Source organism: Eucyclogobius newberryi, unplaced genomic scaffold, assembly GCF_026437365.1.
Source record: "Eucyclogobius newberryi isolate DKJ021-1_F unplaced genomic scaffold, fEucNew1.0.hap1 SCAF_16, whole genome shotgun sequence".
NCBI lineage: Eukaryota > Metazoa > Chordata > Actinopteri > Gobiiformes > Gobiidae > Eucyclogobius > Eucyclogobius newberryi.
In genome coordinates, this window is record NW_027315790.1 from 6,724,146 (window position 1) to 6,747,053 (window position 22,908).

A 22,908-nucleotide genomic window follows, 5' to 3' on the forward strand; every position below is an offset into this window, starting at 1 on the left:
TTGAACAACCACACCTTAAACACACCTTTAATTGTTCATATTTTGGATGATTATAACATTTCTGAAGCTAAAGACACATGCTAGATTTAAAGCCATACTGTGGAACATTGCAGGCAAAGCAATAACATCTCCATGGAGACGAGCAAGTGGCTAACACTCACAATAAAACACAGGATGTTGAAGTTGGTCATGTTTTTATTTATAATGGGATGAACAGAACAGTTTTTTTATCAGTACAATACACAAATCACAACCATTCCAATCTACCTGTCTACTTTTATTGTAAAACACTTTAGAGTTTTGAGGGGGAGCGCACATCGAGTTTAAGGGCTGGAAAATCATGCGGACACATTTTACCTAGAGCTTTTACCGTCCATCTTCAAGCACGAGCTAAAAGTAACAAAAAAAAAAAACAGAAAAAAGTAACAAAAAAAAGTAGTAGCCAGATCACGTTTGGGCCGGAGATAACTTAAAAATACGACAAGGGGGTTTAAGACTTCAACTGCGTGTCATAAAAACCCGCCCCCCCCACTGCTCCCTCACACTTCCATCGTGGACCCCCCCCTCCCCCCACACCCCCCCTCCCCCCGCAGCCCAGTGTTGCCTTTTAGCCGATGCGTCTGTGGGATTATGTGGCGTAGCGCTTGGTCCACTGTTTGGCTATCCTGTCGTGTTCGGGTCTGTTTGTGGTGTACTGTGTGGCGATGCTCCCCACCAGAGGGTCAGCTGTGGACACAACCGGGAACCATGGTTACAGATGTGTTACATACAACAGGTTTTTCTAATATCAGCAAGACAGAGAGAAAGGAATCAAGCAATAAATAAATAAATAAATAAATACACAAATTCTTTCATTCAGGTATACGTAAAAGTCAGACTACAAGCCACTACATTTTTCACACATTTTGAACCCATCCTATAAGACGATGCGGCTAATTTATATTTTTTAACAGCCTTGAGCAGAGCCAGACGTGGAGGAAGACAGACACAGGTAAATCAGCTCAGACAGAGAGGGACTGTTCAGACGTCTTCTCTGTATGTGAAACTTTGTGCTTTGTTGTATTTCAATCTGACTCGTATTCACTGAGAAATGAGTCGAATGAGAAACTGAATTTAAGATTAAGCCAAGATACAAGTGGAGCGCGGACGTGGGATACGGCGCTCTTGAGAACTTCCATGAGGCTCGTGGGTCAAAAGACGACCGGCGCATCACTGCCGTTCACCATCGTTCTGTTTAAACATCAGAAGTTACACCTGCAGCTTATAGAAAGGTGCAGCCGATATATGTATATTATATTCAGGGGAGCTCTATAGTCTGACTTTTATGGTCGACCTTGAGTACACAAATATTAATACATATATAAATATAACAGTCTTGACAGTCAACTCAGCTGTCGTTTGGAAATCAGATGGTGTGCGTGTTTGTGCATGTGTAAGTATGCGTTTGTTTGTTTGTATGTGTGCGTGCCTATGTGTGTGTGTGTGTGTGTGCCTGTGTGTGTGTGTGTGTGTGTGTGTGTGTGTGCGTGTGCGTGTGCGTGTGCGTGTGTGTGTCTCTCTCTCTCACCAGGGTTGCAGTCGGTGAGCAGGGAGCAGATGGACAGCAGGACCTTGGAGATGGTCAGGGCTGGACTCCAGTTGTCCTTCAGGATGTCCAGACAGATCACACCCTGACTGTTGATGTTGCAGTGGTAGATCCTGGTGCGGAACGTCACCTGGAAAACACAACAACAACAACAAACACACACATTACAGATTCTTATTTGGTTATAAAGGGTTTCCTGAATTGTCGAATGTTAAATCTTTGTGAAACCCTGAGGAGGAGGAGGGGACATCCAAGCCCAAAGTCGAATCTACAGAGGCAAGCGACAGCCAGAATGTTCTATGTTCTATAGAAACGCAAAGAAATGTACATCTTCATCCAAACAATTTCACAAAATGGCCAAAACATTTTACAAAGGAGGAAACATTAATTTTCTTACAATAGGTGGATTTAATTTTTATTTTTATTGAAAACATTTTTACAAACAGAAGAGGAATGTCTATTTGCAGAAAGGTTCATTAAAGTCGATCATTGTGCCCACGTTTGTTTTAAATCAGCGAAAGCCACGGGAAGTTATGCTCACTGTACACTAACTATAAAAATATCACATACCAAACCTCCTGACACCACGGCTCTGTGGTTTTTAATGCAAATCTACAGACAATTGACTTTGTGTAAAAATGTTTTCGACCTGTACTAATGTTTACGACAATATGCAAAAATGCTTCCCACTTTGTAAAATGTTTAGGCCATTTTGTGTTTTTTTTAGACATACATTTGATGGCTTGTTTAGCACTTCCAGGCCACCGTAGCAGCAGCAGCAGCAAACAATAAACACCCTGTCACATCTCTAATTCATCCTCCTGAGCAGCTCTATGTCAGCTCACTCTGCTGTTCAACTGTGTGCAGGGCGTGGGCTCCCTCTAGTGGCTGCAGAGAGAATGACTGCCGCTGTCTGGCTCCTCCACCACTCACCTTGGGGGGTTTGAAGGGGTAGTCTGGAGTGAAGGCGATGTCCAGGAAGAACACTCCGCCCTCGTACACAGAGCCGGGGGGGCCCAGGATGGTAGACCTCCACTCGTAGATGTTGTCTCCTTTGGGGCCCGCGCTGGAACAAACAAAATCAAAACAGAAAAGACTGAATACAAGTGAGAACGTCGTTTCATTCCATCAAGTCTTTGCTGTTAAAGGTTGTTATGTTCTCTCACCCGTTCTGTTACATGTGAAGTGTTCAGATTCAAGACAGATAGAGACTGTGTGTGTCCCTCGTGTTCCTCGTACAAATAATGCCAAAAAGTCACATCTCAGAAAAAATATTTCAGGCGTCAGACCAAATAACTTAAAGAAAATAACAATCACAAATGACACAAATACACAAATGAATAAACACGTAAAATGTGGACTGCTAAACATTAGAGCAATTTCCTCCAAATCGCTCTTAGTTAATGAATTAATTAGTGACTATCACATAGATCTTCTAGCTCTAACTGAAACGTGGCTTCAACAAGACGACTACGTCAGACTAAATGAGTCCACCCCACCCACCCATGTTAACTTTCAGACTGCCAGGAGCACAGGCCGAGGTGGTGGTGTGGCAGTGATCTCACACTCAAGCGACTCATGAGCCCTAAAACTAACAATGCATTTCACTCATTTGAAAGCCTTATGCTGTCAATCACATATCCAAATATGAAAAACCAAAAAGGAGTTTTGTTCATAGTTATCTACCGACCTCCTGGTCCCTACTCAGAGTTTTTAACAGAGTTTTCTGACTTTATATCAAACTTTGTGTTAGCCTGGGATAAAATAGTTAAAGCTGGAGACTTTAATATCCACGTGAACATGAGTGATGACGCTCTCAGTAATGCCTTCAGCGCCTTGTTAGACAGCATTGGTTTCACTCAGAATGTAAATAAACCGACTCACACTCACAAGAACACTCTGGATCTTGTCCTAACGTATGGAACAGAGATTAGTGACCTCATTGTCTTCCCTCAAAACCCTATATTGTCAGATCATTTCCTAATTACCTTTCAGTTTATTCTTAAAGATCATCCAGTCCCACAAAATAAAGTTATAATGAAAAGGACAATATCTGAAAAATCTATCTCAAAATTCAAAGAAATAATAGAGCCAATATTCAGTGACATGTCATGTGATCCTGCTGAGAATAGTTTTAGTCCCAGTTTAAGTGATCAATGTGTCGACTTGACCATGAATTCTCTGAAGTCTGCTCTTGACGTTGTCGCGCCGTTAAAACAGAAGGTCATTAGGCCAAAGCGCGCCTCCCCATGGTACAACCAAGAACTGCGTTCACATAAACAAAGAGTTAGAAAGTTAGAGGGATTATTTCGTCGCTCTCACACAGAAGAATCCCTAAAAGCATGGAAAAGTTGCCTGCTGTCCTATAAGCAGGCTCTGCGTAAGGCCCAAACCAGATATTATTCAAATCTAATAGAAGTCAACAAAAGTAACACTAAATTCCTTTTCAGCACTGTAGCTAGGCTAACAAACTGTCACAGTGCAGTAGAGCCCTCAATCCCAGCTACACTCAGCTCTGATGATTTCCTCCTATTTTTTAATAATAAAATAAAAACAATCAGAGATAAATTAGATGAAATTACCCCCGCTATTAGCCCTGAACTAGCCCAAGCTGTAAATCTAACGTCCCATAGAAATCCACCTGTAAACCTAGAAAGTTTCACAGCTGTTGATCAAGCAGAGATAACTTCAGCCATTATGTCCTCTAAAAGCTCAACTTGTGTCCTAGACCCCATTCCAAGCAGACTCCTCAAAGACATTCTTCCCCTAATTATAGACCCTATTCTTAATATAATAAATACTTCACTCGAAAGTGGCTATGTTCCACAGTCCTTCAAACATGCAGTCATTAAACCTCTTCTGAAAAAGGCTAATCTAGATCCCGACCTATTGGTAAACTACAGACCTATTTCAAATCTTCCCTTCGTCTCTAAAATCCTTGAAAAAGTTGTAGTAAAACAGCTTTGTCGCCACCTGCAGGACAATAACTTATTTGAAGTTTTCCAGTCAGGGTTCAGAGCCCACCACAGCACTGAAACTGCACTAGTTAAAGTCACAAATGATTTGTTATTAGCCGCTGACGATGGACTGGTCTCAATCCTGGTTCTGTTGGACCTCAGCGCAGCGTTTGACACCATTGACCACAACATTCTACTGTAGAGGTTAGAATGTGATGTAGGTGTTGGAGGAACAGCCCTCAGCTGGTTTAAATCCTATCTATCTGATAGGTTCCAATTTGTTAATGTAAACCAGAGCTCCTCACCAAGCTCTAAAGTAATTTACGGTGTGCCACAGGGTTCGGTACTCGGTCCAATTCTGTTTACTCTTTATATGCTGCCATTAGGCAACGTTATCAGAAAGCATGACATTAACTTCCACTGCTATGCAGACGACACTCAGCTGTATTCATCAATGAAACCTGATCAGAGCGATCAAGTAGACAGACTTAGTACTTGTGTGAAGGAGATAAAAACCTGGATGACACTTAACTACCTGCTTCTTAACCCTGAAAAAACCGAGGTCATTGTGCTTGGCCCTAAGCATCTACGAGACGCTCTATCTGAGCAGATAGTCACACTGGACAATGTCAGTGTAGCCTCCAGTTCTACTGTAAGAAACCTTGGAGTCTTATTTGACTCCAACTCCCTGCTTGCAGCGTGTCCTAAAAGCTCCATAAAAAGCTTTCAACTGGTTCAAAATGCAGCAGCAAGATTACTAACAGGAACAAAAAGAAGAGAGCACATTACGCCAGTGCTGAAGTCTCTTCACTGGCTCCCCGTCGAGTCTAAAATCAAATTCAAAATTCTACTCTTGACCTACAAAGCCATAAATGACATGGCCCCATCCTACCTCAAAGATGCTATAGAACCATATCATCCAAACAGAGCTCTTCGCTCTCAGAATGCCGGCCTTCTGGTGGTCCCAAGAGTCTCTAAAAGTACTGTAGGAGGTAGAGCGTTTAGCTACCAAGCCCCTGTGTTATGGAATCAGCTCCCGACCCATGTTAAATATGCTGACACAGTCTCTTCATTTAAGTCCAGGCTTAAAACGTTCCTCTTCGAAATCGCTTATGGTCAGACTAGTTAGGAACAGAAACATAAACCCACAGCTTTAGCTACGTTGCCCTAGGAGTAACTGTGCTGGGGGAAGTATGACAGCTTGAGCACTATCCTCTTCTTCTTCTGACTACTTATGCTATCAAACAATATTTATTTTTTGATTCCACTTGCAAACTGTTCACCGCCTTCTTTTTCTTTCTCTCACTCCTGAGGACCTGTGGACCCAGATGCCCCTCCCCTGGTGAAGTGGTCCCTGCCCTGTGTGGACGGTCCCTCATCTGCCTGAGGAGTGGGTCCAGCTCGCCCCCGACGGTCCCTCATCTGCCTGAAGAGTGGGTCCAGCTCGCCCCTGACGGTCCCTCATCTGCCTGAAGAGTGGGTCCAGCTCGCCTCCGACGGTCCCTTATCTGCCTGAAGAGTGGGTCCAGCTCGACTCAGACGGTCCCTCATCTGCCTGAAGAGTGGGTCCAGCTCGCCTCAGACGGTCCCTCTTCTGCCTGAAGAGTGGGTCCAGCTCGCCTCAGTCGGTCCCTCATCTGAAGAGTGGGTCCAGTTCGCCTCAGTCGGTCCCTCATCTGCCTGAAGAGTGGGTCCAGCTCCAGTCTCCCTCGTGTCCGTCTGTGAGAGTCGGATCTCTCCTTCACTGGAACTCCTCCAGGTTTCTACGCTTTTTTCCCAAAGAGGTTTTTTTGTAGTTTTTCCTGGCCGAGAAGGAGAGTCTAAGGACAGAGGACCCTGGGACATCGTCCCTCGCCACCACAGACATTGTCTGACTCCCTCGCCACCACAGACATTGTCTGACTCCCTCACCACCACAGACATTGTCTGACTCCCTCGCCACCACAGACATTGTTGATTCATTTCTCCCTGTGGCCCTCAGAGGCAACTGTTGTTGTGATTTGGGGCCTTACAAAAATAAATTGATTTGATTTGATTTGATGTTGATACCGTGGGATTTTTAAATTTCTTGAAATAAATCCACAGATGCCGAACATTTATATAGTGACATGGTGAAGTTCCATGATCCATTAAACATGCCCAGCCACAGAAACACAAACATGACTCTTTTCCTTTAAACATTTACTGACATAAGAAGCCATCATGTAACAAACCTGCTTTTTAGTATATTTGTTCTTTTAATGCGGAAAAGTGATTTGCATCTGAATATATGTTGAAACAAATAGAGGTTTGAACGCTCGCTTCAGTGTGGAAACTAAAGACAATCATTTTTAGGGCTGCAACAAACAAGTATTTTGGTAAAATAGATTCATTTATTTATTCTTTTGATTAATAGAATTGACTTATTATTGTTAGGGTTCGTGAATATGAGGTTTTGTACAATATTTGACTGAGATGAAGCTAAAGTGAAGAACATAAACTATATTTACCACGAACAAACACCATTATTTTACCATTAATGACCTTTCAAATCTTTTCTCTCAGCGTATGACTTGTTTTGGAGCCTGTGTGTAGTTCAGAAAATAAATGATTCCAATGATTAAATTAATTTGGTTTAATCTTTATTTGAAGGGACAATGTAGAGACATTAAGCTCATAAAAAACAAAGATGTTCTGCACCAGATCAGTCCCTGATTAGTTGACAATTATTTCAGCAAATGATTAGTTGCAACTTGTTTCAGATCATATTTTATAAACCACCAAGTTAACATTTAGCTGTATGTTTTGTTTTATTTTTTGTAAGAAACGCTCTCTGTAACTGTGACTATATTCTTTTTTTTTAAGTTTTTATAAGATAAGATTTATTTGTCCACACATGGGGAAATTTCGGTGCTGCAACACAAGGAGATACAGAAGAAAGGAACAGATAACACTCTTAATAAAAAAAAACAAAATCTTATAAACAAAACTCCTATGTACAGAACCTCTCATATTCTTAATAGGAATAGAGAAAAAATATTAAAATTGAAAAATAAATAGAAAAAAAAAAATAAGATAAATTTAAGCTAACATAGGACAAAATAATACTAATCATAATGGTAAAGTAAACACTCTTATTACGGTATATTAAAGGAAAAACAGAACAAGAAAAAAACAAAATAAAAAAGAAACAGAGTAGCCCAAAGAATAAATGAATAAGTCAGTCCCATCCGTCCCAGTGTATACTAAATTTGGATATTTTAGTTTCATGCATTTTTTAAAACCTTTTTACTGAAAACAACTGTATTATGAGCCACGCCTTTAACCTCTTTCCATTTGATTTGCTCTAAATGTCTATGATTTGATTTGATTTTCTTCTTAATTGAATCCTAAGTGTAACAAAAGCCCTGGCCCCTGACTGTGGTAAACATGAGCAGCTACACAACACCCTCTTATCTGACTGTAGACACATGTGTTACTCCGACAGTAGCCTTATCGTCACAGACAAAACAAAAGTACAGTTTGAGTCGTGGAGCCGACTGCAGAGGATTCAGCAAACTTTCACTCCCAGTATGCAAAATGAGAACATGAACCAAATGACATGTAAATCAGTCTTTCTGAATAAGCCTTCTCTTAAGACTGAAGACACAACTGCTACAAACTGATTTTAAACTGTTGTTTCTCATTTAAACACAGATTTAAAAGGACATTCGCACAAAAGCCATTAAACTGCCACGAAGCACTAATGCACACTCAATGACCTAATGAACATCGACAAGTGGGTTATTAGTCTGACCTTTGACCTTACAACTGCTGACCCGCTAATGTGGCACTTCAGCTGTGATGGTCATTCTGAAGTGTTTCTTACAGCCATTTGATTAAAACAAGAAGAGAAAACAGGCACTTTTGAAGTGGATTACAATACGAGTCGGCTAACAAAAAGGCCTTAAATTCACTTAAGTGTATTTGAGCTGCTGTCGTTTCAGTTTGGTTCAGTGTGAAAGAAGTGACGACCCGGGGAAGGACACCGCACAAAGCTAAGGAATTCCAGATAATAGTGAAATGTAAGTTATTCGATTTTAAATGACATCGTATCCGTGCACATTTTTACAATCCCAAATAATCCAGCATACGTTCATATATTTGATCATTCAGAATTCTACAATCGACTGATTTAAGATTGTAATTCATACTCAAAAATAATAAGTCAGGTACTTTTCAGCAATATTTGTAGGTGGATTGAGAAGACCAGAAGTTGCAGGTGAAAAGGGGAAAAAAGAAAGAAAACTGTATTACAAGATTTCCATCATGTAAAGTTTTCAAAAATGATGTGTAAAAAAATATATGGATGGATCCAGTTTTCAATGTCTTGCTTTATTTTGTCGAGACATTTTATTTAGTATTTGATCGAACTTGATTTGAATTGAATGGAATTTCTTTGTTGTGAAAAAGTGAAAATTAAGATACTTTTTTCCCTTCTTTTATTAAAGGTGCAATGGACGATTTTTCGGCGATTTGAGAACGCAGGTGGAAGTGCGCATGCCACTCCCCCGTGTGGACTGATACAACACACACGTGCGTTTGTTTATCAGCGTGACGGAGCGCATCGCATCTCTCGTCTCCCGTAGATTTCAGACTCTTCTGAGTCAGCTCGAACTGTCTATCTCCGTCTTCACTTTGTCCCGTACACGGAGGGAACTATATTATGATAGATCAATGCGCTTAGGCACGTGGAAACGTGGGGAGGAGCCGCACGCGGCTGCAGGTGAGCGGTAGGTGCGTTTTATGATCGATACGTGGCAGGACTAATCGACAGTCCACGCCACGAGGAAATAAGACTAAAATTTGGGCCAAAAAAATCGTCCATTCAACCTTTAAACTTTTAATTTGACATGAACAAATCCTTCAGTATGATCTGTCATAATACACTTATTGTCATTCACATTTCTCATTGTGTTTGAAGTGAGAGCGTGTAAATGATGCTGAAGCGGCCACGCCCCTCTCCTCCCTTTACACGTGTTCAGAGTCCTCTACAAACACAGCGTGGTGGCTGCACGGCGTCTGTGTTCACACATTCTGCCAACACCATTTGCATGTGTTTTCCATTAGAGTACGTGGTCGCGGCGGCAGATCTCGCGACAGCCGCAAATAGATATTGTAGCGTTTATTTGCAGCAGTTGGCGCGTGTCCCCGCCCACACAGAGCCCCGCCCACACGGAGCCCCGCCCACACGGAGCCCCGGCGCCGCGTGCACTTGCCATCTCTTGTCATTCCCTTTCCTGAGATGATTTCCGGTGTAGGTTAGAAAGAGCGGCGGTGACATTTGAGCTGTTTCATTTGGGTAAAGCCTTTAACCTTTGGAGTGGGCACACGGGGAGGGCGGGGGTCCGGCACACGGGGAGGGCGGGGGTCCGGCACACGGGGAGGGCGGGGGTCCGGCACACGGGGAGGGTGGGGGTCGGTCACACGGGGAGGGTGGGGGTCTGTCACAGTGTCCATGTGTCTGGCGGCTTCACTGGGAGTTATTCTGCATCCAACAGGCCACGATTGTGTCGACACGAGGGAGGGAGCGCTCAAGGAAAGCAGTAAGTGGGCTTTTTTTGCATTTCGTTCTGCTGCTTTCGGTCGGCACAGTGAAGAAGTTGCGTGCCGATTTGACCTTCTCTAAGACTCGTAGTTTGGTCTGTGAGGAGATGAACCGCTGACCCTCAGGTTTGAAGACCACTGCTCCGAGTGGCCGCACACAGTGAATATGTCTAATTGCCAGGTCTTGAACCCGTGACCTTTGGAAGACTTCCGATGTCTCCACTGGACATCACAGCGTCTGGACTGGTGGAGCCACTGGGAGCGAGTTGGTTTCTCACTCCAGTGTCAAGCAAAAGTGTTCCAAGGTTAAAATAAAATGTTACGGCTAAATGGTGAGACATCGCTCACTAAATAGAGTATGTAAGAGACGCATTGGCTCCATCCTCTGGTTATTTGCGCACACTGCAGACTAGGGTGTTGTCTATTAAAGTAAAGAAGGAACAATAAAGGCCCTTTCACATCGCTGCATCCAAATGCACGTCCAAAAAATAAACTTCCCAGCAGACACATGTCCAAGGCGTCCAACGCACATGTGCAGTGGAGCAGTAGTTGTGTTCTCCACTCCTCTAGGTGCGATGGCAGAACAGGCTTTGGAGTATTAACTTTCCAAAAACAGAGGCGATGGGCTCCGGGGCCCGTCTGGGACCCGCAGATACCCGCAGATAGAGCTGAGCAGACTTTAGTCAATATCATTATTTGCTCCAAGAGCAGCGTCTTGAGGATTATTTTATCGTTGCGGGGTTTGTTTGGGTCTTCTTCTGAGTCGTATGTAGCATGTCACTGGAGCGTCATCTCTGATTGGCTGCTGCGCCGCGTCCGACACTCAAAACTGACTGTAAACTGGACACTTTGACTCGGTGGAATGAACGCAGCTTAAGAGTAACCGATATGAAAAGTAACAGTCAGTCAAATGTGTGACAAAGTTCTTCCGGAGCAGAAGGAAAAATACAAGAAATAGTGACTGTGCAGCTATTACCATGAGGTCTTGTAATACACAGCCGGTCAAAAAAAAAGGGGCACACGCTGTAATATCTGGTAGGACCTTTAGCCTTTAGCTTTCACATTCACTTTGGTATAGTTTCAATAAGCTTTTGCAATATTTAAAGATTTATTTCCATCCAGTGTGTAATTATTTGTCCCAGCTGATCTTGTGTTGATGATGGAGAGAGTGACCACTGCACACAGAGAGTGACCACTGCACAAAGAGAGTGACCACTGCACAAAGAGTGACCACTGCACAAAGAGAGTGACCACTGCAAAGAGAGTGACCACTGCACAAAGAGAGTGACCACTGCACAAAGTGACCACTGCACAAAGAGAGTGACCACTGCACAAAGAGTGACCACTGCACAAAGAGAGTGACCACTGCACAAAGCCTTCTCCAGCTCGTCCCAAACACTCTCTGGGGTTCAGATCTGTTGTACATTAGCTTCAGCTTCTCCTTAGATGTTTTCTCTGTCGATGCCAATGATTTAACCCTTCTCAAACACACTGACATCTTTTATTTCCATGACCACGGGATTTGTCTTTCCACATGGTTGTTTCAGAAATGAGAAGCTGCTCTCTGTCAGGTTTAAATACTGTGTTGCAGCTGAAAGATCATCACCTGCAGTTGTCCAGCAGGAGGAGACGACCTGTGTTCTTAGTTGAGTCCAAGTGGAGACTTTAGTTTGGACAGTGTAGTTCTGATAGAGATCAAGACCATTCTTAAACAGGATCACGTTTTATGTTTTCAGAAAACAATATTCCTTTGAATCTCTAGTTTTGATATGAATGAATTATCTGTCTACAGAGAGCAGACTGTACGCAGAGAGCAGACTGTACGCAGAGAGTAGACTGTATGCAGAGAGTAGACTGTACGCAGAGAGCAGACTGTACACAGAGAGCAGACTGTACGCAGAGAGTAGACTGTATACAGAGAGTAGACTGTACGCAGAGAGCAGACTGTACGCAGAGAGCAGACTGTACGCAGAGAGCAGACTGTACACAGAGAGTAGACTGTATACAGAGAGTAGACTGTACGCAGAGTAGACTGTACGCAGAGTAGACTGTACGCAGAGTAGACTGTACGCAGAGTAGACTGTACACTGAGAGTACACATACAGTACATGACCTGAGATGTCTGAAATCCCAGAATGTAATGTAAACACTACTCCATGTACTGGTGACAGAAATGCTAAATGTCCTTGTGGTCTTTATGAATCACCCGCCTCGTCTTGAAATGACTGACCAACACGTTTCAGAATAAACTGTTAGCCACGCCCACTTGGTCCTCTCCCTCACTCTGATGTTGGACCATGACAGACACTGTGTGGGACAGTCACAGGCAGGAAGATATAGATTATATCCGATAACAAGTAATACTATGGCAAGTATCGCGATATCGATTTGATACCAATGACCCCTCACTGGGGTTAGGGGTGAGGCCCTGCGCTGGGGGTCACGACACGACTTAGAATGTATCATTGTAGAATTATGACACAGCAAGTAATACTTTTTTTTTATTGATCACAGTATATCTTGTAGTATATATAAACTACTCGGATAAAGAAAATTAAACCTGATTTTGAAAATTAAAAACAAAATCGTTTGGTAAACTCCTCTAGAAATAATTTTACCATTGTGATCATTATTTTCTCCTCATCCGTGACATACAAAAAACTAAAATATAAAGTTATTTGATTAAAAAAAGACATCATACTTTTGCACGAGTATCGGTACCTCCGTCACTATCAAACGTTTTCTTTTTTTTCGTACAAATGGCAATAAACTGTAAAAAATGCATCTTTCTGAACTGGAAGAAATAAAAGAATTCACAGAAAGTCCCTGGTAAAACTCTGTGAACCCCTCTTCATCATCACAAACCCAGCAGCAGCTTTAATAATTCATACCTGACGTGAATCTTGCTCTAAATGTATTTCCACCGAGACGCTGCGGAGCATTACTGCAGCTCTTAGTGTTGTGATGCTTTCGGGGCCCGCCACTTCCTCCCAGGGGACGATGGGCCCTCTTAAAGACACAAACCAGCTGTTGAGAAACGCTTGAGGACATATAGTGCTACGAGCGCGGCGTGATGTTCAAGAACACAATGGTGCAGGACCTTTAAGCGTCACGGCGCCGCACAGTGTGAGGAGGACTGAGGTAAACGAAACGCCATGTGAAAAGTGGAGGATATGAAAGAAAGAAAGAATGAACAGCCAGTGTTTGCATCAGCAATACAAAAAAGATTAAAGACGGCATTGTGTAACAGATTTTTGAAGTTTGGATTTGAGCGGATTTAGGAGATTTACCGTCCAAAGTCGACTTATTAGAATGAGTATTACAGAAAAGTTTGAGCCATATTTGAAAGGTTAGCAGCTGACATTTGCCTGGAACTAAATTGCAGACGAGTTATTATAAACTGTAAAGGAAGAGTGAGCGTACAAAAGAAAAATCAGTGCAAATGTTCCAATATAAAGTCAATGTGATCAAACTGAACCATGCACTGAAACCAAGTGTGTAAATCCTTCTGTTCAACTCCGTGCATGACTGATGATAAATAATGACGTGGTGATTATTAATTTAATGGGACGCTCATATGGCTGTTGAATAAATGACTCGCGGTCAAACAAAATTAAACGGTTCTAATTTTAGCGCCGTGTTTGTGAATGCGACGCTGCTAAAACGTGACCTAAATCTAGTGGAACACAGAGCAGCTGCTGATGAGACGGGGGGACACAATTTCCATCCATCCATTTTCTACCGCTTGGTCCCTTTCGGGGTCGCGGGTGACTGGAGCCTATCCCAGTGACTTCGGGCCTTAGGCGGGGTACACCCTGGACAGTGGCCAACTTGTCGCAAGGCCAACACAAAGACAGAGACATAACAGACAGTTCACTCTCACATTCATTCACTAGGGCCAATTTAGAGTCACCAATTTTACCTAACACATGCATGTCTTTGGATGGTGGGAGGAAGCCGGAGAACCCGGAGATTGTCTTTGATTTTAACCATCTATTCTTCATTTTACCCTTTATCCTGTAACTTAGGAGCAAAGGGCGGGTGTTTGTCTGGTGCTAATTGGTGTGTGTGAAGCACTTTTTTGTTTTTTAAATGTATGAAAAGTGCAATACAAATCAGTGTTTTACAGATTTATTGTGAGAGATGAGGCTAAATTAAAGAGAGAATGTCATGTGACCTTTCTGGTGAAGGGTCTCCATACGCCGCTGCTTTGCCTGGAGTGTTCCACATTAGTGTTCCACATTAGTGTTCCACATTAGTGTCATTTTGTATGTAACCCAGGGGAAAGTCGTGTTCTTCAATCAAACACAGATCTGTAGCGTTTGCCTGCCGGACCAGAATGCAGTGCGGGGTCAGTCCGGGGTCTCGGCCACTTGACAATGAGAGTGGACGTTTGTGGTTTTCAGCGCGTGCGGGCGATCCAAAGGCGTTCGGGGGAAACGTTCCGTGCGCGGTGAGAACGGCAGGACAAAGGGCAGCGCAGCCTCAAACACGTGTGGCATAAGAAGAGCCCGTTTAAAGCTTTTCACGCAGACCTTCAACCACAGTCTTCTCATCTTTTCTACTGCAACACATTTAACACACTATGATTTATCTGAAAATGTTCTGTCTTAGATTCTCATAAATGCCCATCATCATTTCATCATATCATTTTCACGCTTGATATCATGACTCCTAATGTTGGCGCAATTATCAAATGGCAAAGGCTGCAATTACAGTATTTAGCATATTTTTAGCCAAAAGAGAACTAAATATTCTGTCTTTCTATAAAAAAAATGTTTCTGCGCTTGTAGTTTAGACCTCTACAAACGTGTTCTGATATTCATGAGATTCTGCTTTCCTGGACTGGTTTATGTTTGGAACAGAATCAAACGTTCCAATCGCAGTCACAAAACTAAACTGCACTTAAATTTGATTCAACGAAACATAATAAGACAATAATGACAATAAGCACATTCAACATTTGAGCTGTAATGCACTGGTCAGAGGGGAAGCAGTGCTTTACCAACTTAACAAACTTCAAATTCAATTTAACACTTACTTTAAAACTGTAATTTTACTGATAGCAATGTAATTTATTTATTTTTTTCCCATTCTATGGCATTTTACACGCAAAAGGCCAAAATTCTGTCTGAAAAATGAAAAAGATTGAAATTTCTTTCTTAATTTTGATGACTAGATTGGATGATGATTAGATTTGTTTGAAATGTAAATGAAAAGGTGATTTTGGACATCTTATTAAAACTACCTATACTAATAACAAGATCTTACTGAAAATGTAAAACTAAACTTGAATAAATCAGGAGTAAATTAGAAATAAATAGGTCAGGTTTTTGCCGTTCTCTCTCTCTCTGTGTGTGTGTGTGTGTTGCAATTAAAAAAACATTTTAGGTTCAGTTTCTACAATTTTGATTTTTCCAGATGAAAGTTTGTGTCGAGAGCAAACTGACATAAAACATTAATAAATAAGCTTTGTCTGTATCAAACATTATATTGTGAAAAAAATTTATGCTTTTTGTCGATTTGCACGCTTAATACTTTTATTTATTGTATTTATAAGAATATTAAACACAAGTCTATGAGAATCTGTCAATGTTTGTTTGTCTGGGTTTAATAGTGACTCACTCTTTTTAGTAACTTGACTCTTCTATCGTTAGTATTATGATGTAATTAGCTCGACTGAAAGACAAACCTGTTCATTATTGCTGAGTGTTAGTCACAAAGTCCCAGTGGACTTGGGCCGCGCTCAGACGTGTTGGATCAGAGCAGGACCCTCCAGCTCATGTTTTAGGCCTTACTCAGCACCAGTGTTCTTATCTAACACAGTCGGGCTTTACTATTGCCACATGGGCGTGTGCATCCAGGTATTTAAAGACTGCGGCGCAAATCCTGTTTGAGAGCCTGCCAATAAATAACAAGCCAGCAGCAGTTAGACGTGAAAACAGTTAAGTGTGATGTTGAATGATAGTTTTGTACGAATGACAACTGTTCTTGACGTTCAGAATCTCTCCCAAAGAGAAAAGATGGAACGTTTCTCAGGAACAACGGATTCAACATCATAGCTATATTCATATTCATATCCATACAGAACTGTGAAGATGGATGAAAATTGAAAGATGCGCTGATTCGCTCAGCTGCTTGTCTCCATGGAGATGTTACTGCTTTGTTTGGCATGTTCCAGACCAATTATTGGAATATCAATACGACTCTAAATAATGAAAAAATGAATAAACTAAAATGAAAATAAATCTCAACACTATTATGGATGGATAAAGCTGATTGTAGTTTAAAGCTGGTAAGAAGCAGCTCATGTTCCCAAACAAGACAAGACGTATCAAGAGGGTCAAACATCCTTTTTCAAAGTTATAAAAAAGGATATCTTACATTTCTGCAGTTATATAGAAACGAGGAAAGCAGACAACATGTTTTTCTTAAGTATTTCATAAATCTGTTTTTATAGTTCTCAAAAAAATATTGTACACATTTCATTTTCCAGGATACTAATAACTTTGTGTAAAAGATAACGTTTGTGCGAACAGTAAATTGATTATAAATATTATTACTCATGTATTTGGTGGGGCCAGGTCCTGGTAATGAACATGATACACATGCTGCAGACACAGGCTGTGGACATGGGCTCATTCCATCTGATGTCACACATTCACTCTCACAAACTGGAGGTAGTGTGGGTGAAGTGTCTTGCCCAAGGACACAACAGTGCGTACTACTGTGGTATTCCAGTGTTCTCCCATCCAAATACTAACCAGGCCCATCCCTGCTCAGCGTCTGAGATGTGAGGAGGTCAAACACTGACATGTTGGTTTTAGATTATACTGTATTTATAGAATATATTGATATTGTGGGTTCACGCCATCGACTGGATTAGAATCAAATGGAAGTGAACAAGCTGCACATGACCGCTGTCCACAGATGGGACAAATCTGTCAGCTCCACTCACAAGCAAAACAATGGATAAGACCTTTGACCTGCAGAACAACGATGTATTACAAACAACTATTATTAGACACCAAAAGCCAACATTACGTCTCTTTAACTGTCATGAAAAACATCTGCCACCAAGAGCCAAGCAGCAGAAGAACCACCACCACACTCAGGTGTAACACAGCTTACACAAGATCACACTCTTTATGAAATTGTCAACAGACCCCCACCGGAGCCCCACAGACCTCGACAGACCTCCACAGACCTCGACAGACCTCGACAGACCCCCACAGACCCCCACAGACCCCCACAGACCTCCACAGACCCCCACAGACCTCCACAGACCTCCACAGACCCCCAGAGACCTCTACAGACCCCCAGAGACCGCCACAGACCTCCACAGACCCTGACCGGAGCCCCACAGACCCCCACAGACCTCCACACCCCTCCACACCCCTCCACAGACCTCCACACCCCCACAGACCGCCACAGACCTCCACAGACCCCCACATACCCCCACAGATCTCTACAGACCGCCACAGACCTCCACAGACCTCCACAGACCTCCACAGACCTCCACAGACCCCCACAGACCTCCACAGACCCCCACAGACCTCCACAGACCCCCAGAGACCTCTACAGACCTCCACAGACCCTGACCGGAGCCCCACAGACCCCCACAGACCCCCACAGACCTCCACAGACCTCCACAGACCTCCACAGACCTCCACAGACCTCCACACCCCCACAGACCGCCACAGACCTCCACACCCCGCCACAGACCTCCACAGACCCCCACAGACCCCCACAGACGCCACCGTTTCCACACCACAGGCCTTTCTCCACCTCCTGGACTCACCTGCAGTTTGGAGGAGGGTCCAGTGTAATGTCCGCCAGTTCCTTCTGAATTCTGCCAAAACAAAGAGAAGACACGTTACCAACACTAATCAGACGTCTTAGTTTGGCTTCAAGCGTGATCCTGTCCCCAAAAGCACACTCTCTTCTGATTGGCTGATATCACGCTTTGGGGGATCATCTGCCAATCATCTGCACAATCATTTCACAGTATTGCATTTGAACTAAGATCTTTCCCCACTTTCCCCAAAACATGGAAACCTTGAATCCCTGAACTGCAGTGACGACTATGTTAAAACCAGTTGAAACTAAACTGAAGGAAAAGGCTTCATTAAACATTTGGCTACAGTAGTTATTATTTGTAGGTTCCATTTATTTAGGGCAGGGCACTGGACCTGTGCAGTTCTGCTCACTTTTAATTCACTGTGGTTCCAGAAGTACATTTCTCATTCATTTTTGCCATAGATCAGGCATGTCCAAACTAGGGCCTGGGGGCCAAATGCGGCCCTCAGACCCATTTTTGTTGGCCCTCCAGCTTCCTGCTATTATGGCCCAACCAACAAAAAGTAGTACTTTTTACTGTGAAATTGGTAAGATTCAGGCATATGGATGTTATACCAACCTAATATTAATGTTCTAGGTCTAATTAAAGGTGTGGAGGCTCATCGCAATTACGTCAAATGCAAAATTTTGAATGATTCACACAAATTCGACATTGTCAAGTTGTTTGTGGCCCTCTGCCCCGTTTAAGTTTCAAAATGCGGCCCTTGGTGAAAAAAGTTTGGACGCCCCTGCCATAGATGTTGTAAAAAATGCAAACGTTAAGAGTTTAAGGGCACGACTCTGGTCACTACTGCCCATAACGCGGTGGTTTTCAGTCCAAAAACACATTTTACGGTTCATAACGTTTCAGAAATTGCACAGAAAATTATAGGTCTTATTTTCATTATTAACTACATAGTTGATTAGCCCTGAGCAAATCTGCAATAAGTGAATCCAGTAATCGATTATAGAAATACTGATACTGGAATAATCATAAACCTGATCAATACCTCCAAAAAATGGCTGAGTTGAGAAGAGGTTTTATTATTCACATTAACATGACATGTGGAGATCGAGTCTGTAAATAATCTCCACCAGGACGTCGTCTGTTTCATAATCACTGGCCTTTTGTGTTCTAAACTAATCAATTAATCAAAAGAATCATTGCCAGACTAATCAACTACCAAAATAATACTTAGCCCTAGAACTGAGCTTTAAGACATTTACTATTAGTATTTTTTGGAATCCCGACGGGGAAAATGAGACCAAAACCGTTTATAAAACCTGTGCATTCGTAAAATACAATACAATAATTATTTTTGATCATATTAAATCAAATATTTCTCAATCAATATGGAGAATAAATCAAGCCCTACATTTAGAGTGTCTCAATTTGTGCCTCGAGATGTCACAATGTCACATTTTAGTGCGATTATTGTGAGAGAAAAAACACCACGATATGAAGATTATTCACGATTATTGACGCGTAACAAAAGAAAAGTGAAATCCTTCATTTTCTTTCATTCGAATACGTGGCTGGTCCAGTAGCATGTTTATGCTTCATGAAATCAAACTTTCACTACACATTTGGCTGTACTTTTTGGAGTCCAGATTCAATAGAAATGACATAATTTAATTTCTAAAATACTTACAATCATTCGTTTTTAGTTCTTATGATTATATCGTGACCTAGTAATAAAACGTCTATTTGTGCCACCCATTTTTATCATGAAGCGACTCTATTTCCAGAGCCAAAAAGTGCGTGTCCACCCAATGTTGAGCTCCTTAATCCCCTCACATTAGACACACACACACACACACGCACGCGCACACACACACACAGACACGCGCACACACACACACACACACACACACACACACACAGAAACACATACACACAGACAGAAACACATACACACAGAAACACATACACACAGACAGAAACACAGACAGAGAAACACACACGCACATACACACAGACAGAGAAACACACACGCACACGGACAGAGAAACACACACGCACATACACACAGACAGAGAAACACACACACACACAGACAGAGAAACACACACACACACACACACAGACAGAGAAACACACACACACACACACAGACAGAGAAACACACACAGACAGAGAAACACACACAGACACACACAGACAGAGAAACACAACACAGACAGAGAAACACACACAGACAGAGAAACACACACACACACACACAGACAGAGAAACACACACACACGCAGACAGAGAAACACACACACACACACACACACAGACAGAGAAACACACACACACACACAGAGAAAAACACACACACACACACAGACAGAGAAACACACACACACACACACACACACAGACAGAGAAACACACACACACACACAGACACACAGACAGAGAAACACACACACACACACAGACAGAGAAACACACACACACACACAGACAGAGAAACACACACACACAGACAGAGAAACACACACACACACACACAGACAGAGAAACACACACACACACACACACACAGACAGAGAAACACACACACACACACACAGACAGAGAAACAAACACACACACACACAGACAGAGAAGCACACAGACAGACACAGACAGAGAAACACACGGACAGAAACACACACAGACAGAAACACACAGACACACACAGACACACACACACACACACACACACACACGTTAGCAGGACAAACCTTTTGGCGCTGGTGGAGAGGAGTTTGGAGGTCTTGCTCATGCTGCCTTTGCTGTCTCGCTTCTTGGGGGTAACGTCCTGTTGCTGTTGCTGCTGCTGCTGCTGCTGCTGCTGCTGCTGCTGCTGCTGCTGTTGCTGCTGCTGCTGCTGCTGCTGTTGCTGCTGCTGCTGCTGCTGCTGCTGCTGCTGCGTGGAAGATGACGAGGAAGAAGAGCTGGAGCTGGCACGCGAATCTTCATCCGACATACCGAGCCTGGACACACGCGAAAGACACGGGAGTTAATGCAAAAGTGGCTTAATTCTCAAATAAATTGGAAAAAGAAGGAAATTGTGTTATAACGGATGAAGAGTGGGAACGTATGTGCACGTCCCACTTTGAAACTATGCACCGAGGACATGAAACGCCAACAATGGAAACGAGGGATGGATACGTGTGGCAAAAGTAGAGAAATGGATGAAAGGAACGGAAACAACTGTCAAGAACTGGACTGAAATAACACGGGACAAATGACATGGAACAACTGACTTTTACTTTAAATTGGAAAAGGGAACAATAAGTGGACATGCCAGACCTTTTCTAAGCTATTCTTCTTCTTTATTCACCATTTTAGTTTTTATTTCCACCAGCCCCACTTGCCCCTACTGTTCTACTTAAACTGTACTTTTTAGTACCTGCTTGGCCCGGACCCAGGTCAAGCAGCACAGAGGCTGGCCAGAGGGCCTGCACGGTCCCCACGGAGCGTCCAAGGATATTGATTTTGTAACGCCACGATTATTCACGATTACAGACACCATGACCATTTCCTCGTGCGTCGCCAGCTTCAGGAAATCAAACTTTATGAATGGAAACGTTAATGTGACATTAGCAGCCAGATATTAAAGTACTTTACACGAGTTTGTCCTTCTACAAAGTGTAACTAGATTTATGAGCCACTTATAGACACTTGTGTACTTAGATATTGATTAAATAAACGTGGAGAGCACACTTTCTTGTTGATTAAATCACTATAATGTATCATCTATGGTGGGGGGGTAAAAACTTGTTTTTATGACTCAAACAGTGTGAAACAATGAGATAATTACATTGAGAGCAAAGAGAAAAAGTGGTTTCTTCACGGTTTTGCAATTTACACACATTTCATCTCGCTTAGGACCAGCAATCCCAAATAGGGACACTTTTGTATTCATAAACTTGATATTAATAGCTCAAATAGGACTTATTATAAAATGTGGTGCAACATGACTGAATATAACTATTATTCTATCTATTCAAGGGGGGAAACTAACCATAACATGATCAACAATGTTTCTTTTAATCAATAATCACAGCACAAACCTTCACCTGCCTAACGTCACCTCAAACACCCGGTTACAGTGTCCTGACCCTTCACCCTCAGCCCGTGTGATCGTCCCGGGACAGACCGCTGTGGTCCACGGCCCGGGACTGGCACGGCCCGGTCCGGGGGGAACTAGTTTCACCGGGGCGGTTTAAAGGGCCCTGGTGTTGCTCTTTGAGGAACTTACCGAGCAGGCTCCCGGTTCATACGCTCAATCATGACCTCGGCTAATGTTTGCAGTCGGGCGTTATTTTTAGCTTTTCTCGCCTGCGACAAAGGAAATCGTTAAGTGAGATAGTTCGGCTCAAGGCCCCGCGTCTGGACCGGAGCCGCGGCGGAACGACAGCCTCGGACGGGACCGGGGGCTCGTGTCGATGCAGAAAGGTCGAAGGGAAAAGCAGACATAGATGGACGGGGCGATGTCGCAGGCGGAGAAGCCCCAACAACACCTCAGCACTCTCTCCCGGCGGAGGAAACTTTGGGCTGCACAAGTGAAGCGGCGCTGCCCGCCTCGTTCCGCCGCGGCGTCTCAGCGGCGGCGGGATACAAAAGGCAGTTGGAGGTAAATAAACGCTTTCCGTGTCGTTTCGGAGCCGCGCCGCCGTCGACACGCAGCTGAACTGATCTGAGAGCAGCCACAGGATGGACGGACTCCTCACGCGGAAACATTAGCGCGAGCGCGAGCGCGAGCCCCCCCCGAGCGCACGCGACACGCTCACGCACATATAAAGAACCGAGAGGTGATAGCGCGCGGGAGATGAACGGTTCCGTACCTTTCTTTGTGTGTGTGCGCGGCCCGTGTGTGTGCCTCTGTGCCTCCGCCGACTGGACACCGCTGTCAATGCTCCGCTGTGTGCGCATGCGCTGCTTCCGGTCAACGGATACAAAATAAAAGCACGCACGCGCCGCTG

General features: G+C 43.2%; 1 protein-coding gene across 1 annotated transcript; it reads right to left on the minus strand.

Moving 5' to 3' along the window:
• Nucleotides 1–177: 177 nt before the first annotated feature.
• Nucleotides 178–22,908, minus strand: LOC140361619 (ubiquitin-conjugating enzyme E2 E1-like). The gene is made up of 6 exons (XM_072447355.1): nucleotides 22,771–22,908; nucleotides 20,662–20,913; nucleotides 17,909–17,959; nucleotides 2,519–2,651; nucleotides 1,568–1,715; nucleotides 178–726 (listed from the first exon to the last, which is right to left on the minus strand). Exons 2-6 carry the CDS (start codon nucleotides 20,904–20,906, stop codon nucleotides 629–631), a joined length of 675 nt encoding a protein of 224 aa, XP_072303456.1. The 5' UTR covers nucleotides 20,907–20,913; nucleotides 22,771–22,908; the 3' UTR covers nucleotides 178–628.